Source organism: Cebus imitator, unplaced genomic scaffold (genome assembly GCF_001604975.1).
Source record: "Cebus imitator isolate Cc_AM_T3 unplaced genomic scaffold, Cebus_imitator-1.0 Scaffold7, whole genome shotgun sequence".
Lineage (NCBI taxonomy): Eukaryota > Metazoa > Chordata > Mammalia > Primates > Cebidae > Cebus > Cebus imitator.
In genome coordinates, this window is record NW_016107322.1 from 10,611,264 (window position 1) to 10,633,863 (window position 22,600).

General features: G+C 34.5%; 1 protein-coding gene across 12 annotated transcripts in view; it reads right to left on the bottom strand.

The window, feature by feature from the left end:
- ROBO1 (roundabout guidance receptor 1) overlaps positions 1-22,600 on the bottom strand; it is a 1,110,926-nt gene that overhangs the window by 331,869 nt on the left and 756,457 nt on the right. For all 12 annotated transcript variants that reach the window (XM_017539966.2, XM_017539955.2, XM_017539921.2 and 9 more), the window contains one exon: positions 7,326-7,652. In XM_017539966.2, the coding sequence (XP_017395455.1) occupies positions 7,326-7,652 (327 nt within the window). The remainder of the gene's footprint in view (positions 1-7,325; positions 7,653-22,600) is intronic.

Here is a 22,600-nt window from a genome sequence, read left to right on the forward strand (position 1 = left end):
CAGAAGAATACATTCTTAGTGACAGAAAAAAAGTCTTTAATAAATATGATCATGCCATGGAACTTAGCAATATAGCTTCTTTACTTGAATGGACAAATATAAATTGCAAAAGAAAATTGGAATATAAAACTTATAAAAATAAATTTGTTCCTGAAAGAAAACTGTCTTGACTCAAGACTGTTTGCATGTCCTGTATCACCAATGAGGATCCAAACGGTCGATTTCCCATGCAATCAATTTCAATTCAAGATGGAATTTAATGTGTTCGGTATATTATTTACTTAATCAGAAATTAATGTAAAGAAACTCAATTACTAAAGCATTTTTATTTAAATTTTAGTATCTTAGCAAATATATCTCCAAATTCAAAATAAAGTAAGAACTGATCCCATTTTTGAAATTAGAACTGTCCAAGTCCACTTCAGAAAAGAGATTTGTTTAAATAATCTTTCAATTTTCTAGTGTCTAACCACATGGAATTAAAGAGAAAAAAAGTAATGAAAACAATAGCAACAACAATTGAGACTTGTGAATTATAACTGTGTGCTAGTAACTGTGTTATATATTTTACATGCATTATTTCATTTAGTCATGAATCATTTTTGGAACAAAGAGCCAGTACATTTTAGAATATAAGTGTACAAGAAAGTAACAAGATATTTAAAAATTATTAAACTAAACCAGCCTTAAACATTCTATTTTTTTTTTTCTTCTGAGACTGAGTCTCCTTCTATCACCCATCCTGGAGTGCAGCAGTGGTGAAATCTGGGCTCACTGTGACCTCCACCTCCCAAGTTTAAGCAATTCTCCTGCCTCAGCCTCCTGAGTAGCTGGGATTACAGGTGCCTGCCACTGCACCCAGCTAATTTTGGTATTTTTAGTGGAGACGGGGTTTCACCATGTTGGCCAGGCTGGCCTTGAACTCCTGACCTCATGATCCTCCTGCCTCGGCCTCCCAAAGTGCTGGGATTACAGGCACGAGCCACCAAGCCTGGCTAACACTCTTTCTTTGAATACTGAATATAAAAATAAGATACATAAAAATGTTTTAGAATCTGATCAAAGCATTTTAAAATGGTTTTTGTAAAAGATAAAAGTAGAGGAAACAAGGAATATTTTAAAAGATGCAATATGAAGCCAGTTCAATTTCAAATATAAAAAGTCTGTCAAGAACACACACCTATATACATATAGGTGTGTGTTTTTACATACATATATTTATATATGGCTTCTCTGCCTTCTCAAAGGCCATCTAGCTTTACCAAGTAGTTAGTTCTAGGCTGTTGTGCTAATATCACAGAAATCAGGGGTTCTCATCTATTCTAAGCTCAGAAGCGGGGGATTCAATTTCCAGTCTTCATTCTATCACTGATCTGCTCTTTGATATTGAACAAATCTTTCCTTCTCTGAACCTTCCTGATGATACACACAGAGACACAACACCCACACCAATCAATCAAACAATATTTTATAATATCATATCATATCCTATTTCCACTTTATCTCATCTGACCCATTTTACCCACAGGAGTAATCCTTCCATCTTCCATGGACTAGATTTTGGAAACACATTCTACTGTATCTAGGTAAACATGTGACTACTCAGCATACATGGCCAGCTCACTTTCTCATTTTACCCACATGAGGAAAACTGTAAAATTAAAATTCTAAGTCACTTTAAGAAGCATAATTTAATAATAATAACAATGAAAGAACGATATATTGAAAGCAGTGAGAAAATATTCCTTCAAAATGCATATATTTTACTTCAAAGAAATGACTATTAAAAAGCGCCCCAGTTAGTAAAATCTAAAAAAGACTTAATCTTTAGTTAATTCACAAAATACACATACATTTTTAGGAAAAACACTTCTATGGTTTTGCTTCTAAGATAGCCAGCAGATGTGTGACTAGTCTGGAGGGAATTTCTCTTCCTAGGAGAAAACAGCTTAAATAGAAACAAACAGCCATATGCTGACTGCAGACTGCTTAGCAGACGAGGTAGAGAGCCATGTTCTACTATGCAAACCATGGGGGTCAAGGTTCAAATTAACTTTCTTTAAGCTTCAATGTAATTAACCAAGATCAAATTATTCATTAAATATAAGTTGTGTCAAAGAACTGTGCTATCAATTTGTGACAGACATAACATGAAGTTCTGAGTTTAATCATTGGTGATATTGGGTACAGGAGAATAGACCCATAAAATATTTTCCTAACAAACTTTTAATAGAGTCAATCCAAAATAAGCAAGAGAATACTGCTCATAAGACCTTCTTAGAAAGTTGAGTTTGAAAATGAATTAGACAAATAGTGAGTTTTTGTGTCTTAAAAACAGCAAAGTATTCTAAATTAAATAATTTCATATTTTCATCGACATGATCATTGGTTTGCAAAGAAAAATAATCAACGAAAAATAAATTTAAAAACCACATTTGTGCATAAACGTTGTTTTCTTTTATAAAATCAGACTTCAAATAATTACAAGTGAAAGTGTTAGAAATAAAAACTACTATACATTTCTTAGCATTCCAATTTTTTGACTTTATAATTGTGTGAGATAACTTTACCTGCATCAAAACTGTTTTTGAGAAAACAGTTTACAGTTTTTACTACATAGCAAAGAACAGCACCAAAACATTAACCAATATCTGCACTAAGGTCTACGGTTGTTATAACTGGTACGTAAATGGAAATAAAAATAAACAATCCCCCAAATAACTGATAAATAGAATAACTTTGGTGCATTACTTCAACTTAAATAAATATTAAAGGCACAATAGACAAAAAAATTATTTCTATACAGAAATAAAGGTTTCAAATGGCATTCTATATTAATTTTTTTCAGTGTTTGAGAGATTGACAATTGTTAGGAATGGAGAAATGCAGTTGTTGTTACAGCTGTAAAACTTGGTTTAAAGGCAAATAAAACACATATAAATGTTTTTTAAAAAGCATTACCAACAACTGCGCTATGAAGCCTGTGTTGCCTCAAGATACTTTTCGTTAATGTTTTTACTTGGGGCAACAGTTTCACTAAGCAATTAGATGCAATCTTTGTCTTCCTGTGTCTGAGCTTGGGGAAAGTCAGAATAGTTCTTATTGAACTTCTGGAACCCAAACTGAGCAAACTTTTTTTTAGTAGTAATATTTTCCAGAAAAACATAAAACCCAAACTATAACAATACTTTACAGGATGAACTTACAGCAAATAAAGACCATGCTTCCCCCTTACCTTTAACCTGTTTCTGTAACATACAAAAACCTAGTTTTGGCTTTAGGACTCAAACATTTTAAATATGGTGAATCAGCAGTACCCGTTGCCTAAAATAAATAACTGAAATACAGTGAATGAAATTACTACGTATCTATTTGTAGTGCATTGCACCATGATTTTCCTAAATAATAGTTTCTAAACTTTGTAAACATAGCAAACCTTTTTAACTGCAGAGTATTTAATTTTTCCAGTGAACTTAATGTGTCTAAATCATACAATGTATCCAAATGAAAATATGCTTTTTTATTTTTACTTTAATTAATTTTTTTTTTTTTTTTTTTTTTTTTTGAGACAGGTTTTCACTCTGTCACTTAGGCTGGAGTGCAGGAATGCAATCATGGCTCACTGCTGCCTCAGTCTCCTGCACCCAAGAAATCCTCCTGTCTCAGCCTCCAGAATAGCTGGGGCTACAGGCGTGCACCACCATGACCAGCTAATTTTTTTTAAATTTTATGTTATTGCAGAAATGGGGTCTTGCTGTGTTTCCCAAGCTGATCTCAAAGTCCTGGCCTCAAGTGATTTCCTACCTTGGGCTCCCAAAGTGTTACAGGCATAAGCCACCACATCCAGCTGAAAACATGCTTTTAATAATGGCAATTAAACTAGCATAAAAATGATTCAAAGCAAACAATACTGAACGTTTTCCAGGGTTTTGTTGTTGTTGTTTTTGTTGTTGTTCTTAGTTTTTTGTTTTTGTTGAGACAGAGCCTCGCTCTGTCGCTCAGGCCGGAGTGCAGTGGTGCGATCTTGGCTCACTGAAACCTCCACCTCCTGGGTTCAAGCAATTCTCCTGCCTCAGCCTCCCAAGTAGCTGGGATTATAGGCATGTGCCACCACACCCAGCTAATTTTTGTATTTTTAGTAGAAGCGGTGTTTCACCATGTTGGCCAGACTAGTCTCAAACTCTTGACCTCAGGTGACCTGCCTGCCTCAGGCTCCCAAAGTGCCGGAATTATAGGCGTGAGCTACCTCACCTGGCCCAGGGTTTCAAGTATTTATCATCACTAATAAGAATCCTTGTTATAAAACTATCTTTATTAATATCAAACTGAATTTGGTAAATATTTATTATCTATATATTTCCCCACTTAAAAGTATGTTAATTGTTGGTGAATATTATCTTGAAGTATTTTAAGGTACATATATTAAATTTTTTTCAGTAAATTATAATGTTCTTTTTTCTCTGGAGCTTGAAAACATTTTGGAGACATAATGATGAACAACATCATCCTAAAATTTATGAACCACACATTAAGGGGCTCTGTATTTGATTATTTTTCTGGTAAAAGTGATATAATGATCTTAAGACTGGTTTCAATTCCATGATTGTGTATTTGTTGACTAAGACTAGAAAGCTTTTCCCATAATGGCCTCTCAAGGTAATGGAATGTCTAGCTAAGAAAGAGAACTTAACTGGCAACTAATAGTATCTTTAAAATATCTACACAAAAGCCAGATTAGAAAAGACAGCCCTCCACATCCTAGTGCATTAAAGTTATCTTGATCATGTGGGGATAAAACTAAAGGGATAAAAGATTTCCTTTTTGAAAAGGAAAATCTAGAAAGTAAGCATTTAGTCCTTTTATTCAAGTCTATAACTTTAAAATAATTCTGACAATGATAAAAATGCAGGTAGGGTAGGGAATAATACAGGAAAAAAAGGTGATTTTTGATATTTAAAAACATTAATGTTGGTAAATACTTCGCTTACAAGCTATTATAATAACTGAGAACAAAGAATCACTATTTTACCCTCTGGTCTTCAGGTTCTTATCTACCAAAATAAGAGCTGCCTTAAGTCATCTATATCATCTTTTTGATTCTCTAAATTTGTTTTCGGATAACTTAGTTTTTATCTCTACATAGAACAATGATTCTTAAACATAAATGTGCCAAAAGTTACAAAGATGCTAATATCATAATTTTGAAATATGACTTTATCGAAATATGACTTTATCCAAATATACAGTTGGTCGTCTGTATCCATGAGCTCTGCAACTGTGGAATCAATCAACCACAGATGGAAAATATTAGGGGAAAATAAATGATAGCATTTATATTGAATACGAATGGCCTTTTTTTCCCTTGTGATTATTCCCTAAACAATACAGTATAGCAACAATTACTACATGAGCTATTGTAAGTAATCCAGACATGTTTGTAAGTATATGGGGGTGGGTACGCATAGGTTATGTGTAAATACTATGTCATATATAAGGAACTTGAGCATCTACGGATATTTGTATATACAGCGGTCCTGTAACCAATCGCCCAAGAATACCGAGGAAGGACTATATATTCTTTTATAAATAGGTCAAACATTTAAACTTATTTTGCTTGGGCTACATTTCAAGTTGGCCTTAAAAGCAAAAAAAAGCAAACTAGCCTTCTGTTGTGATGAAAGCTGTCATTCACCTCACTGATTTAGTTCTGAGACCTTTACTGAGAATCAAGGCAATAAGAGAAAGGCAGTAAGTTCACTGTTAGTTAACTGTGAATAGGCAAATACAAACTTGATTGTAGAATTTCAAGGAAATATTTTAAAAATATGAACAGCTAGTTTTAACAGAATTTAAAATAGTTACTTACATTTTTATTGTATCTAATTATATTTTATGCTCATATCAAACATTTTGGCATTCTGTCTCAACTAATATGAGGCTCTGTGAGGGTGATCAAATCATTTACATTCTTGAGGGCTGATTTCACATTAATAAAATGATTGAGTTGGAATAATCTGTCTCTAAATTCCTTTCCACTTTTAAATTTTATAATTATATAAATGTATACTTTTATACTTTTTTAAGTTATAGTTGAATGTTGAAGACAATTTTGGAGACTATGAAAACTAACTATATAATTAAAATTTTCAACATTAAATTACATTAATGTATCAATTATCTTGGAAAAACATCAAATATAACTATAGTTATGTATATAGTTTTATAGAAAATTATATAAAGTGAATTTTATCTAAATTTCATTTGTCTCTCCAATCCCTATGAAATTCTCAATTTTTGTCATAGTATATACAGCAGGATCCTTTCAAAGGAATGAATCATTTTGGCTACCCCTGGAATGTAGGTAGAAAATAAAAGCAGCCCAACTCTTATTCAAATGCAATACAAATCTAGCCTATAGATAAAACCGTTTAATGATTAGTCAATGAATCCTTCTTGGGGTAATTTCAAATAAGCTGCATTTGGTGCTAATGTAAATAAATGGAATCATCAACTACTTGAGGATAATAAACACCTGTCTTCTTCCAAAGGCACCCCACAGGAGCCAAGAAAATAAAAATAAGGCATATACATACACTTTTTTCGTTATCACTTTAATAGAAATATACTTCTAAGAATTAGAAATGGTTTAAAACCATAACTTATACTGCTAGTTGAATGTATTTTTCTTAATGAAGAAAAATTTTTAAATCCCACAGCATCCTAGTTATAGACAAATTCTCATATGTAGATATGTATAAATGTGTGTGTGTGCGTGTGTGTGTGTGTGTGTGTTTTGGCTATTCACAGGCATTGTCCCACTACCAATCAGCATGGGAGTTTTGATCTGTTGTATTTCTGACCTTAGCCTGTTTACCCCTCCTTAGGCAACCTGGTTCCCCATTCCGAAGAGGTCACCATACTGATGCCAAACTTAGTGTAGACACCCAATGGGCATGAAGCACTACAGCCCAGAACCCCCGGGCTCAAGCAATTCACTTGCCTCAGCATCTCAAGTAGCTGAGACCATAGGCAGTGCATGGGTCCCTATTCAATATATTTAAAAGCAACAAAGGAGGGGATAAAACAATTTTAATGAAATTTTCCAACAGAAAATAGCTCCCAATCAAAAGTCAAATCGTTAATCAACTCTGTGTAAATCCCAATTTAGCTTGAAAAACAAGCTAGGATGTGAAATACAGAAAACTCAAATAGTAGATTGTATTCATATAGAAAGCTAGAGATTTGACTTTTCATTGCCATGATCGAGACAAACGATGCCACTCTGCCACTCCCCGTGCCAAACATAAAGAGCCCAGTTTACTTACTGGCTACTTCCAGCGATGCATTGTGGCTCACAGCCTCTCCAAGGTAATTCCTTGCTACGCAGACATAGACTCCCTCATCAGGTCTACTTTTTCTTCCATGTACTATACGTAAGAAAAATAAAGATCCACTTGGCAGCAACATTCGGTGTGAGCGAGGCTCATCTTTGTCTGTCTCTACTCTCTCTCCCCCTTTGTACCATTCAATAGTGGGTGTGGGGCGGCCTTCAGCTTTGCAGTTCAAAGTTGCAGGTTCTCCTTTTGAGACAATCAGGTCTGAAGGGTGCTCAACAATGCGAGGTGGAAAATCTTCCTGACGAAGACGGGAGCCTGCAGAAGAATTGACAAAATATCTTCATATATCACTTGAAAACAGTTAATTGCTTATTTCAAAAGTATCAGCTTAACCATTACTATTTAAACACTGTGTAACATCGGCCTACTCTTCCTACCCTATTTGCTAACAATCTTTTTGGTGTCCGCCTTGACTACACTTTCCAATTCCTGGATCCTTTTAAGTCTCCACTCAGAAAATTCTCTTGCCTGTGCAAATCCTCTCTGTTCCTCAAATCCCTTTTCCACGAGTCCTTTCAGAACCCCTTACGTTGTCTGTTTATAGCATGTATGTGCCTATTTCTACAAAGGAATGTGTTAGAGAAGTATTGATTGGCTTCCCGAGTATTACAAATAATGGCATGGCTCCTTGGAATCTCCTTTTAACAAACATCAGTCGAGAATTTGACAAAACATGTTATATATTAATGAACATTTATATTCAAATATATAATAAGACTGTCCTTTATGTAGACTTTCATATGTTCCTAAATAAAAATATATACACTTCCCCAGTTTTTATTAATAAATTAATTTATTGATAATAATTTATATTTTAATAGACCTCAAAGAAAAAATGTTAAGTACCTGAGTTTAAATAATCAAATATACTACTAAGTCGAGTGAGGGGCTTCATTCTAGACCTTACATATTACGTAATAAATGAAGCCCTGTGTGTCTATGTCATTTAAATATTTTCTATGTCTGTACCTTATTTTTTTCCAATGAGATTATAATCTCAAAAGCAGGAATGATGTTTCACAGTTTATAACATTCCTATTTTATTGCTGATTATATAGAGTAAATACATAAATTTATCAAATATTTCTCAAATTCGACAGCCAAAGGCCTTACTGAATAGAGTCCCAAGACTTGCCCTCATCTAGTGTTTCAAGGTCAATGAATAAGAAAAAGTGGAAACCAGTCTTCCCTTTCCATCCCCTAGCCCTTCTCAAATACCTCTAGACAAGTTCTCAAATTAATCTGCTTAGCCTCATCTCTATAGCCAGCTACCATCACAAGTCCAACTTGTAACCCTTTCTACAAGGATGTAGGAAAGCCTCTGAAATAGTTTCACTTCAGTGTAGCCAGATGAAGACTCTGAAATGCAAATACAATGTGAGTTGTCCTCTATTTCATTGGCTCTTAAAATAAACTTAATGCTCTTAACATATATCCTTAACAAGACCTACAAAAGCTAGCTGGATTAATTCCCTGATCCAGCCCTCTAGACACTTACTCTTCCATGCTTTTCTCTGCTCTCTTCAGCCTGACTTCCGTTAGCTCCACAAATACCTTGCACATCCTCCTGCTACATGGCTTATGCCTGCCACAGGGCCTGGGCTTGACATCATCTTGTGATAGAACACACCTACTCTTACATCAAATCTCTGCTCTCCCTAATCTTTACAACAAAGTTAAATGTTGGTTTTACAAACCTAAAGAGCACTATATAGCTACCCTTGGCAAGTATGATCAGAATGACAATATATAAATCTATTTGTCTGAGGCTGTTTGTCTGTTTTTCCCACCCTTCTCTGAGGTCTGTGGGTCTGGTTTTGCTCATGGTGTTTCCCTTATGGTTGGCAGAGTGCTGAGCACATATACAGTACTCAGTAAACATGTGTAGAAAAAATGGCAAAAATGAATGAAGTACTGAACAAGAAAAACCTAACTAAGCAGAATGAGATGGGGTACAAGAATCATGCATACGGCCCTTTATGCTAAAAACTCTCAATAAACTAGGTATCCACTGAACATATCTCAAAATAATAAAAGCTATCTATGACAAACCCACAGACAATATCATACTGAATGGGCAAAAACAGGCAGCACTCTCTTTGAAAACTGGCACCATACAAGGGTGCCCTCTCTCACCCTTCCTATTCAACATAGTATTGCAAGTTCTAGTGAGAGCAATCAGGTAAGAAAAAGAAATAAAGCGTATTCCATTATGAAAAGAGGAAGTCAAATTGTCTCTATTTGCAGACTACATGATTGTATATTTAGAAGACCCCACCATCTCAGCCCAAAATCTCCTTAAGATGAAAAGCAACTTCAGCAAAGTCTCTGTATACAAAATCAATATGCAGAAATCACAAGCATTCCTATATACAAATAACAAACAAACAGAGAGCCAAATCATGAGTGAACTCCCATTCACAATTGCTACAATGAGAATAAAATACCTACGAATACAACTAACAAAGGATGGGAAGAACCTCTTCAAGGAGAACTACAAACCACTAATCAAGGAAATAAGAGAGGACACAAACAGATGTGAAAACATTCCATGCTCATGGTTAGGAAGAATCAATATTGTGAAAATGGCCATACTGCCCAAAGTAATTTATAGATGCAATGCTATCCACATCAAGCTACCATTGACCTTCTTCCCAGAACTGGGAAAAACCACCTTAAACTTCATATGGAACCAAAAAAAAAAACCCCATAGCCAAGAAAATCCTAAGCAAAAAGAACAAAGCTAGAAGCATCACGCTACCTGACTTCAAACTATACTACAAGCCTACAGTAATCAAAACCCCGTGGTACTGGTACCGAAACACAGACATAGACCAGTGGAACAGAACAGAGGCCTCGGAATTAATGCCACACATTTGCAACCATCTGATCTTTGACAAACTTGACAAAAACAAGCAATGAGGAAAGGCTTTCCTGTTTAATAAATAGTGTTGGGAAAACTGGCTAGCCATGTGCAGAAAGATGAAACTGGACCCCTTCCTTACACCTTACACAAAAATTAACCCCAGATGGATTAATGATTTAAACCTAAGACCTAACACCATAAAAACCCTAGAAGAAAACCTAGGCAACACCATTCAGGACATAGGCATAGGCAAGGACTTCATGACTAAAACACCAAAAGCATTGGCAAGAAAAGCCAAAATAGACAAATGAGATCTAATTAAACTTAAGCGCTTCTGTACAGCAAAAGAAACAATCATTAGAGTGAACTGGCAACCAACAGAATGGGAAAAAAGCTTCACAAGCTATCCATCTGACAAAGGGCTAATATCCAGAATCTACAAAGAACTAAAGCAGATTTACAAGAAAAAAACAACCCCATCAAAAAGTCGGTGAAGGATATGAACAGACACTTTTTAAAGGAAGACATTTATGCAACCAACAAACATGAAAAAATGCTCATCATCAATGGTCATTGCAGAAATGCAAATCAAAACAACATTGAAATACCATCTCACGCCAGTTAGAATGGCAATCATTAAAAAATCTGGAGACAACAGATGCTGAAGAGGATGTGGAGAAATAGGAACACTTTTTACCACTGTTGGTGGGAGTGTAAATTAGTTAAACCATTGTGGAAGACAGTAGGGCGATTCCTCAAGGACCTACAAATAGAAATACCATTTGACCCAGCCATCCCATTACTGGGTATATATACAAATGATTATAATTTTTTCTATTATAAAGATACATGTACATGTATGTTGACTGCAGCACTGTTTACAATAGCAAAGATTTGGAACCAACCCAAATGTCCATCAATGATAGACTGGATAAAGAAAATGTTGCAAATATACACCATGGAATACTATGCAGCCATAAAAAACTATGAGTTTGTGTCCTTCATAGGGACATGGATGAATCTGGAAACCATCATTCTCAGCAAACTGACACAAGAATAGAAAACCAAACACCGCATGTTCTCACTTATAGGTGGGTGGTGAACAATGATAACACATGGACACAGTGAGGGGAGCATCACATACTGCAGTCAGTTGCAGGGGGTAGAAAAGGGACAGTGCAGGGTGGGGAGGGTGGTGAGGGATAATGTGGGGAGAAATACCAGATATAGGTGATGGGGGGATGAAGGCAGCAAATCCCCTTGCCATGTATGGACCTATGCAACAATCCTGCATGATCTGCATATGTACCCCAGAACCTAAAGTACAATTTAAATAATAATAATAATAAATAAATAAATAAACTTCAGAGGATTTAAGTATTATAATATGTTGTTGGCCTTTATCTTGGCTGGAATTCTGAAAGTTGGACGCTAAAGGGGATTGACTGCTGAGGAGTTATTTATTTAATTAAAGCAACTTTTATTTTAAAATCTGAAAGTCCATGTCAGGCAGAAAATTGGGATATATAAGCTGTTATGAGAATACAAAGAAGGGGCACCTAAGATTTCCTGAGCAAGTCAGAGAAGAAACTCAAAGACATGATAGTTGAGATAAGCCTTGAAGAATGAGTAAGAAAGAAAAGACAGATGATTTCGTCCCTAAGCACAGCTACGGGAGTATGTGGCACACTTGTGGAACCTCCAGGTTTCTTAGTATGGCCTGAGCAGACAGTGCACTTCAGAGATTGCGAAGTATAATTCTGAAGAAATAGCTAAAAGAAATAATGTCATGGGCTTTGTACAGTGAGCCAGAATTTTGGAATCCAGTAGAAGGCAGCCAGAAACCATTAAAAACTTTTAAGCAAGGAATGAGTATCATCAAGATTTTAAAGAGTACACTACGGGCAGCATGAAACCAGACTCGACAGGATGAGCTAAGAAGGAATTAGTGGGGACCCATTTCAAGCAGTAAGAGAACAAGGGTCAAGCATGGTGACTCATGCCTGTAATCCTAGCACTTTGGGAGGTCAAGGCAGGAGGATAACTTGAGCTCAGGGGTTCAAGGCAACACAGGAAAACCCTGTCTCTATAAAAAATTTTAAAAATTAGCCAGGCATGGTGATACACACATGTGATTCCAGCAACTCAGGAGCTCAGGTCCAATGATCACTTAAGCCTGGGAAGTTAAGGCTGTAGTGAGCTGAGATCACAATACTGCACTCCAGCCCAGGGACAGAGGGAAAAAAAAATAAATCAAATGTATCAAAAGTAAAGAAAGAAATAAATCTGAGAGCCAGAACTTAGACATTAACACACAGAAGAGAAAACAGAAGGAAGAATCTCAAGATACTAATTCATAAAATCAACAGAATCTAGCCACTGACAATATGGAGTAAAAATAAATGTAAATGCACAAGATGGAGGAGAGGCAGAGGGTAGGGAGATGCCAAGTTTCTGGTCTCTGTAATAGGTGAAGAGCAGTTTCACTGAAGGTAGGGAATAAGATAGCGCAATCTACTAAGAGGAAGAAGGGCATAGGAGATAATTTTATTTAGAATGAGACATGAAGAATTCGGGATACTTCTAGAATACCCAAATGATGATAAGCTGTCAACTGTATATCCCTAAGTTTAATCTCAAAGAAAAAATCTCAGCTAGCAAGTCAATTAGAACAGAGCCACTGATGAAATCCATAGGAAAGATCAAAACCGTCTGGGCAAGCCAGGCCCAGTGGCACATGCCTGTAGTCCCAGCTACCCAGGAGGCTGAGGTGGAAGGATCCCTCCAGCCCCTGAGTTCAAGGCTGCAGTGTGCTATGATCACACCTGTGAATAGCCACTGCACTTTAGCCTGGCCAACATAGTGAGACTCCATCTCTTTTTTTTTTTTTTTAATTCTAGAGGATTCACAGAAAGTAATGACCAATTATAGAATCTGGGTATCACTCAGCCTCCACTAAAGTGCAGTGTTGCTGAGGATTCTCTGTGGATTCTCTGTGGCCCTCATTTGCAGTCCCCTATAGTGAAACCACAACCAGTACGGCTTTGGGAATGGAGAACTCAGGACCAAGTTTTTACCCTGATGTTTGTACAGAACAATTCAATAAAAGTCTCAGCAATAAAAATGTTTTCCATATTATTAAAGACTAAATTTATCAAAAGGCTCTATGGAATACCCTTTCTTCAGATTGTTACTAGGTATTACTTCAAGGAAGAGTTGCAGTCTCAGGGTGATTAATCTGCTAATGCATATGATAATGTACGAACAGAGAGGTATACTATGCAGCATTTCCCAACTTATTTGGTCAATGAACTCTTTTTTAATTTTTATTTTTTTGCAGAGTATCTCATGGAACTTTGCTTCCAAGAAACAGGTTTGAAGATAGAATATATACTATCAAGCATATAATAATTTGAGAAGAATGAATAGGATCAGCAAAAAAAACCTATTATTTGACTATTAAGCCAGTACCTTCAGAGATTATAACAAAATATAGAAATCCCACATTTCTCATATCGTATAACCTTCAGGAAAAAGATCTTCCAATTTCTGAGTGATAGTTATGAGTGATTGGTTAACCTCAATAATAAAATCCATGAATGGTAATCATCATCTTTATAAAAAAAGCAAATAAATTATTATTTGTTATCAAGTCTAAGCAGGAAGAAAAGGAATGGAAAAGAAAACTACTATTCATTATCCACCATATTCTTTATTACAACAACATCTTTATGAAGTGGGTGTTGTTATATCCCTGTCCATATGGGAGAACTGAGACTCTCAGCTGTCATTCAGCTGGGAAGTGGCAGTGCTGGAATTCAGTCCTAGTCAGATTCGAAGCCCTTGCTCTTTCCAACTACTCCATAAATATTGCTATGGTTAATTAGCTAAAATCCAGAGAGAAACATGCTTTGTCCATGCTTGCTTCCAACACTGGAGGTGTTCACTTTCATTGCTTACTTTGAAAACACAGATGACAAAAACATCAAGAAACAGTCAAACCTGACGACATCTGTTGTGCTTTCTCTATGCACAGAATATCTATCTGTAAAAGATATCATAGTTACTTCACTCAAAAGAAACCCTGATGATGAATAAACGGAGATATAAAGCTTTCCATGTACTTTTTCATATTCTGAGAACCTCAATTCCGACACAACCGTTTACAAAATTTACAAAATTAAAATTCAATATCATTGGTTTCCAACTTTTTTTCTGCCAATATGCTTGAGGGAAAACCTATTATCATATATATATATATATATATATATATATATATATATATATATAAAACTCTGACTCACTTTCTTAAAGGAAAACTTTAAAGGAGTTATACTAAGGTCAAATATGGAAGAGCATATATAAATCTCAGAAAAATCCAGATGAAAGGCTCCAAATACCAGATAACAGTGATTGCAATCTTCCACCCTAGAAGTGGTGTCCACCTTCACTCTGTCACAATATTTATAATATTATATATTTACAAACAGCATATATACAATATTCTTGACTCATTAGTCATAAATCCACAACCATAAATTCCAGATTCCTATAAGACACCTGATAACAATCATTCTAATTACATTAATTTGTATGTATTTTATGTAAAAAGATACAAGATTTATATTCCAATTGGCAGAACGAATTTCCAGGTTTCAATCACTCTGCATAGCAAACATAATAGTTACAAAGAAGAGGGGGGTAAAAAAAACACAGACTAATGACGTGAGGCTTTTAAAAAGGAACTAGGATGATACTCTCACTGATACTGTCAACTTTCTCTGCAAGAATCCTGTTAGAATCTTGGGAAATCACTTCAGGCAAGACCAGCATCAGGGAAAGGGCAGGGCAGGATTCCTTCAACAACTGCCCGGTTGGAAGATAAAATATAAACATGAGTGACTGAAATATCTAAATATTTATACAACCACAGCTGGAAAAAGATATACACATAAGTGCTAAGTATTTCAAGGAAATATATCAAAGTCACGTGAGATCTATGATGAGGAAACCAAACTCCTAGTTGGATGTAAACTGCTTCCCCTTCTGAGATGTCACTTTTACAGAAACACAGAAAGTAATCATTTAAGAGACCGCTCTTGTTGCTATTCTGTGGAGGTAAGCATAAATATATGTATTAAAATAATTATATGTATATAATTTTATTATTTATTCACGTATCTGTTTTTATTCTTTTTTCTATCATGACAGTAATATTTGTCTTATGGTTTTGTTTATTTGTGTTTCAGGTCTGTTTCTTAATAGATTAAGAAAAACAGTGTTTATTTCATTAGCAGTTTTGTTTTGATCCAACTTTTCTCATACTCTACTGTACAAAATTAGAAAACAAAATGATTAAAATATCTGTATGCATCAAATATCGTATTAATGAATGTTGCAGCACAAAAATTCTTATAAAACTGCTAAAAGCACAAAAGGAACAATTCCAGTGAGTAGCTGACAGACACACCATGAATATTAATAGACAATTTGGTGACATCTGTCCAAGGTGGAGACAGACATGTATATAATTGCCTCTAAGCAATTACATATATAATATATATAAACCTATATATGTGTGTGTATATATACCTATATATATGTGTATATATATATATGTGTGTATATATATATATATATATATGTGTATATATATATATGTGTATATATATATATATATATATATGTGTATATATATATATGTGTATATATATATATATATATATATATATATATATACCTATATTCTTAAAAGAGCCTTGCTGCTTAGCACTTGTATTTAAGCTCCATTTACATTTTAAGGAACAGGATTGCCTCCAATTATTAACATGAATCCTATCATGGGCACCAATCCTGTAATTTTCCTGTCAGAATTTCATCCTACAAGGAGATATTTGTTAAAAATAAGAAGGCAGCACCCATTAATTACTCACTGTGCAGAGTAGATTCAAATATCCTCTATTGAGTTATACACATTTTCAAATACTCATGCTTACTATTGAAATAAGAAGTATAAAAACAGTCCATACTCTACAAAAAAAGCTAAGTACCTTCACCCGAAATTATATATAGTACATGAATACGAGGAAGATGGAATATATTATAATAACTACATGATTACTATATCATGCCATTTTCCTCAGCTACTTTGTTTTATGTTAATGTCTCTTGATTGTAAGCTTCTACCTAAGAAAAGACATTTAGAGAAAAACTTCTCCAGCCAAAGTTTAGAATAACCCTAATAATTAACTGACTGTCATTGGTAGAATTTATCATCTAAAATGATTACCAAAATAGAGCAAAATGAAATTCTAGGAGTGAATGCCTGGTGTTTCTGCAACATTCCTAAAGAATCTAAGATTGCATGGCTATGTCTCCAGAGATGTAAAAGAGACTGGCAGTAGCATAAGTTACATTTTAGAAACAATTTTGCCACCCCTCTCCCATTGTTAATAATACACAGACAACTAAGTAGAAGAGGCTTTTCTGTCATGGGATCCAAATACCATAGAAGCCAGAAAGGCAATAACTGCAGGAATTGGCACTACTGAATCAATTCAGGCAGGATTTCATCCTGAGCTGTAACTAAGGGAATTGGAGGGTTGAAGCTGGCTAGCCAAGTTCATTCTTCCTATATGCCCCTTAATAAAATGCCCAAATAACATGCAAACCAAAGAATTTTACTTTCTGTAAAATACCAAACAAATATATTTGTACGTGTCACAATCCAAATTATTTCAATCTCCAATCCGCCAATCCATCCATCAGTTGTTTACCTGTATATTATTCCCATATTGTAGTATGAATTGTGCTAAGCAGCATAAAGAAATATGAAATATAATCCCTGATCTTAACAGCCTGAAGTCTATGAAGGGAGGCAGAAATATTAACAAGAATAATATTGAAAAATAAGAGTCATACAATAATAGAAGAAACTGAAATCTAAGGAAGGAATAGCATGACGGTGGAGGGACATAAACTACTGTAACATCTATGGGGGAAGTAATTAAAACTAGACACTAGATTCAGATGATCTGGGTTCATATCTAGGCTCTGGTACTTGTTAAGTTGTTTGAGCTTGAACAAATTGCTTAAGCTGTCTGAATATTAGTTTCTCCACCTGTAAAATGATGCTAAAATAATACCTACACTTTATAAGTTAGAGTAAGTGCTAATACGCAAAATAGTATTACATTGATCCATGAGTTGGAACCATTAATCAATTATTTTGGAAGCTGTCATAAGCACCATTATTGATTTTAATTCTCCTCCTAACTCACTTCTGGAATTATATTAGGATTCTTGGTAATTTGTAGAGAAATTCCCTAGATTTTTAAGAAACACTGAAAATAAAGCTAAATCTCTAGTTTCAGTTAACCATTCAACTCAAAATAATTTTCCACTTACACAGGTCTTGCCAAGTTTTGGCACAACTCCAGCAAAGCATCTTTCAAAACACAGAGAAAAAAAAAACTAGAGCATTTAGCATAGCCGACTTGTTTTACTGAGGAGCATCAGAGACTGATTAACTAAAGCCATCTATAATAAAGTATCTCTGTTCCTTGTGGAAATTATTCCAGATACATCCACTGAGTAAATGCATTGCTTTCAAAATTTTAAAGGCACACTAATGCTTTTAAAATATTACTGAGTATATAGTCATATTGTTTCTCATTTCCTTTTCTTTAAAAATTCAAAAATACTGTGGGTAGCCAGAGTGTAGATTGTAATTGCGCATCCATAATAACCGTTCTAATGGACCAAAACATTTAGGTCTAAAAATAGAATACAATACAACAAATATAACATGATAAAATACAGTATCTTATTTCAGCTGTTAGGACCAATCAGACCTTTTAAATTTTCACCGACAGAGGAGTTTGGGCAATATTTCCAATCGTGAAAAAGAGTATTTGGGTGGTCCTATGCTTTTTTATTGCTATGGAAATACAGTTAATCATAATCTTGAGTTTTCTTTATATTAGAACAAATTATATGGTACTGCAATCAATGTAAGTCTGCACTTCATTTCTACTTTATAATATGGAAATAGCAGATGGCTATATACTTGAGCCAACTATAACCTCAATATACAGAACATGAGCAGATTCCTCTATTGAAGTGGCAACTTGAAAACACTTATAACTGTATAAAATAAGCCTTGCTTACCAAAACTACTTTGTTCTCAATTTAAATTTCTAAGGAGAGAATGTTTTTTCTGAAGTTAATCTTACTTTTGTGTTTAAAAATGTTTGTTTTTTTTTACTTTTAGGGTTCAGAGGTACATGTGCAGATTTGTAATACAGGTAAACTGCATGTTATGGGGGTTTGGTATACAGATTATTTCAACACCAAGGTAGTAAGCATAGTACCTGATAGGCATTTTTTCTGATCCTCTCCCTCCTCCCAACCTCCACCATCCAGTAAACCCCAGTGTCTGTTGTTCCCCTTTTTGTGTCCATGTGTTCTCATTGTAAAAACATGTTTTTACAATGTCAATTTAAAGTATGTGAAAACAAGTATGACTATAATACAATTCCTTAACCATAGGGTTTTAAAAATCATAATTAAAGTAATATTTATGAGTCCTTTTTCTAAAGAGTCACATCACATTTTCATAGATCTGTATATGATATAATTCGTCATAAGTCAATAACCTAAATCAATTAAAGTACTAAAAATAAAGCTTTCAATTTTTTGAATTAGGCAATCATACTTGTGCTATACTTTAATAACTCTTGATTTTAGGTGAGTTACTAATGTCTGCAAGATAGCATATGGGATTGCAATTTTAAGGATAACTGTCTAAAAACAATTACACTTTTAGAAAACAAAATACTTAAAATAACCTTTTAAAGGATTACTGAGAAATCCCTAAAGGAATGCTGCCAACTTCACTCATTTTAAAAACTCAGTCAGTACTTTTGACATGAGTAAGAATTTCTGAAGAAAATCTTTTACACATTAGCAAACTAATTGTATTCTTTCTCTCCTGATACCTTCCTCATATCTCTCTCATTATATCTTGGCTTTAGCTTTTGCAGATTCCAAGGGCACCCTAGTAAGATACTAAGAGGCAGTTTCTAATCATTTGGCATACAAGATATAGAAATTTGAAAGGTATTCCAAATGTTAACATAAAATCTAAATGTTAAGAAATCGTAAATAGTTAAATGGTGTCCTATAGTACATACTCTAGTAAATAGTTAAATGAGTAATTAGGACTCTTTATTTTCTAAAGCAGTAAGTAAATAATTCATCATTCCAAAACAAATGTGCAGCTTATCTAACAGAAAAAATGCCATAAATAAAATATTAACATACACAACTGTTAATGCAAAAAGATTAGAATCCCCAAATTTTCTTAATTCTAAGAGCATTGTATTACTGATAATATAATGTCTATATACATTTATTATTTTATATTTTAATGCAACTTTGAAAGGGAAATCTATTACTTTAATAACTATCTTGACAGTGGTTTATTTCCTAATTTTGAAGGAAAAAAGCCATAAAAACAACTTTTCTTGAAATATTTGTGTTTAATAAATAAATAATTAACCGTAACTGAAACATTTCCACATCTCCATTACCTGGAACAGCACCTAGCATTCTGCCAGTACTCAGTAAACGTTTGTTGAATGAATAATCAATAACAATAGCAGAAGAAAATGTTAAAGTGATCCCATAGGTATTTATACCTAGCGGTACAGACAAGCATCATTCTTGGAGGCAGTCAGTGTACCTCTGAGCTGAAGAGAAAATAACAAATAGCCTCAATTCTGCTTCTGGGAAGCAGAAATCCACAAGGGAAGGGAGCCCTGAAGACAGCCTTCCTCCAAGCCTTTGGCGATACAAGGCTTTTGGCCAATTCATGGCCGGAAGCTCTCCTTTAAATTAATTCTGAGGACTCGGAAACCTGAAACCGGAATACAGTATCATATGTGGTATAAATACAAGAATTAACAGAGGTGTAAGTTGTACAATTTTAGCTGAAAAGACAGATTGACAAAACGAGACAGAGACAGAAAAAGAAAGAGACCTAGAAGAAAGGTCTGAAAAGAATCTTAATATTATTTCTTAGAGGCTGTTGAAAAATGTATAGTTTTTGTTTCCTTCTCTATAAGTGTGTGTCTTTTCTAAATAATCCATGATGTTCTGGTATTATTTTCAAAATAAAATATTTTATTTTAGAAGTTCTAAAAAGCAACAAATATCTTTTGGGAAAATATGGAGAAAATAAAATTGAACCTCTGTTAGCTCTTGCATTCATTTATTCACTCAAAATACATGTACTAAATGTCCATGCTGCACCGCATCTATGCTAGATGCTGGTGATACAAGAACATAAAAAAATGCTAAAAAAAAAAAAAAAAAAAAAAAAAATGGTACCTCTCTCTCTCTCTCCCTCTTTCTCTCTCGCTTTTCTTCTAGCTATTAAAGATATCAAGTTAATACAAATGACAAGTGACACTGTAGGCACTTAAACAATGCATATGCACTTACACACCTCTTAGCCAACTTTTTAACATAGGGGCCCATAAACAACCAATAAGCAAATCTGAAAGTTATGTATAGAGAACTGCATGCAACACAGAATGAATGGGAGCAAACGCCTTTGACAAAAATAAGCTTTCCTGGAAATGTGAAAAGCCTGAGTGAGATCACATGAATAGAGACCACAAACCCTGAGGCGCATAGCTGCTCAGTCATGCCCTGTGTGATCCCTAGGAGTTAAAAGACTGGATATGGATTTAAACCGATTAACAGGTATCAATTGCCTCTTCTCTTTAGGAGGCAAATGGACCTAATTATCTTACTTATCTTCCATGCCATTACAAGCTAATTCCTGGTCTATGCTGCCCAGGGAAAGTCATTTATTTAAACCTTAAATTATTTTTCACTTCACATTTGATGATTTTTAAGCATGTGTGAAATCCTTCAATAATAATAAACTCAATTACATTATCAAAATATACTTTCTTCCTACTCAGCCTGTAATAACTGATATATCTCAATATAATGGGTTTTGCACTAGCTTTCTGCTTGCAGAGAAACTACAACTGAAATAGAGAGACGTAGCATAAGGCTCTTGGGGGTTTTTTATATAAATTTACTTTGTCATTAATGTCAGAATAATACATAATACAGTCTTCTGAAAAAATAAGATGATTTTTCTTTTGAAATAAGTATTTTGTTTACTACACATATGCATAAAATATACACTTTGGAAAAACCTAGGGTGAGGTTTAAAATATGGATAACTAACTGCTTCCTTACCTATTCAATCATAATCTCTGGGTACAAAGACTAGCAACCGGTCTTTACAAGTATGCAAGGTAGTTTCTAACGTATGCTAAAGTTTGGGAATCACTGAAATAGAGGTTGAACTTATTGTGCTATATACTTCTTATATTATTGAGTGTTCTGAAATTGTACTATTTTTTAATATATCAAGTACTGCTACTACTATTAAGGTCAACACTAGCAAAACGTTTCACAAGGCTTACTATGCATTGGGCACTTTTCTAACTGCTTTAAGTAAGTTGACTGATCTAATTCTCACAAAAATAACTGCAGTGTTATTTTTGGCTCCACATTATAGACAAAAAATTGAGGCACAGCAAAGTTAAGTAATTCACCTGAGATCATACAGTATATGACAGATCTGAGTCATGGTCGCAGGTAATCTGGTTCCAGAGTTTATGTGCATAATAACTATTCTAGGTTGCTTTCCTATTTGAGTATTAACAGAAATATGACTGTATTAAGTGTGACCATGTCGTTAAAAGAAAAAATACACATGGTTAACTTACACTTGCAATAATATGCTCCTCAAAGAAAACATAAAGTAACACTTTGTTCATATATTTTCCATTACAAAACTACTGAGTCAAAAAATGGAAAGAAAATTCCAAATTTTATTTTAGAGATAGAAAGTATAACTTAACATAATAACTTGAACTGACATCCTAACTTCACGCAACTGAAAAATTAACTGAAGCTGTAAACAAGCACCTCAAAATCAACAGGAAAAAAAGATATGCACTTTTTAATAAATAAAAATTGGCCGGGTGTGGTGGCTCACGACTGTAATCCCAGTACTTTGGGAGGCCGAGGTGGGCGGATCATGAGGTCAAGAGATCGAGACCATCCTGGCCAATACAGTGAAACCCCGTCTGTACTAAAAATACAAAAAAAAAATTAGCCAGGCGTGGTGGCACGCGCCTGTGGTTCCAGCTTCTCGAGAGGCTGCGGCGGAAGAATCTCTTGAAACTAGAAGGCGGAGGTTGCAGTGAGCCAAGATTGCACCACTGCACTCCAGCCTGGTGACAGA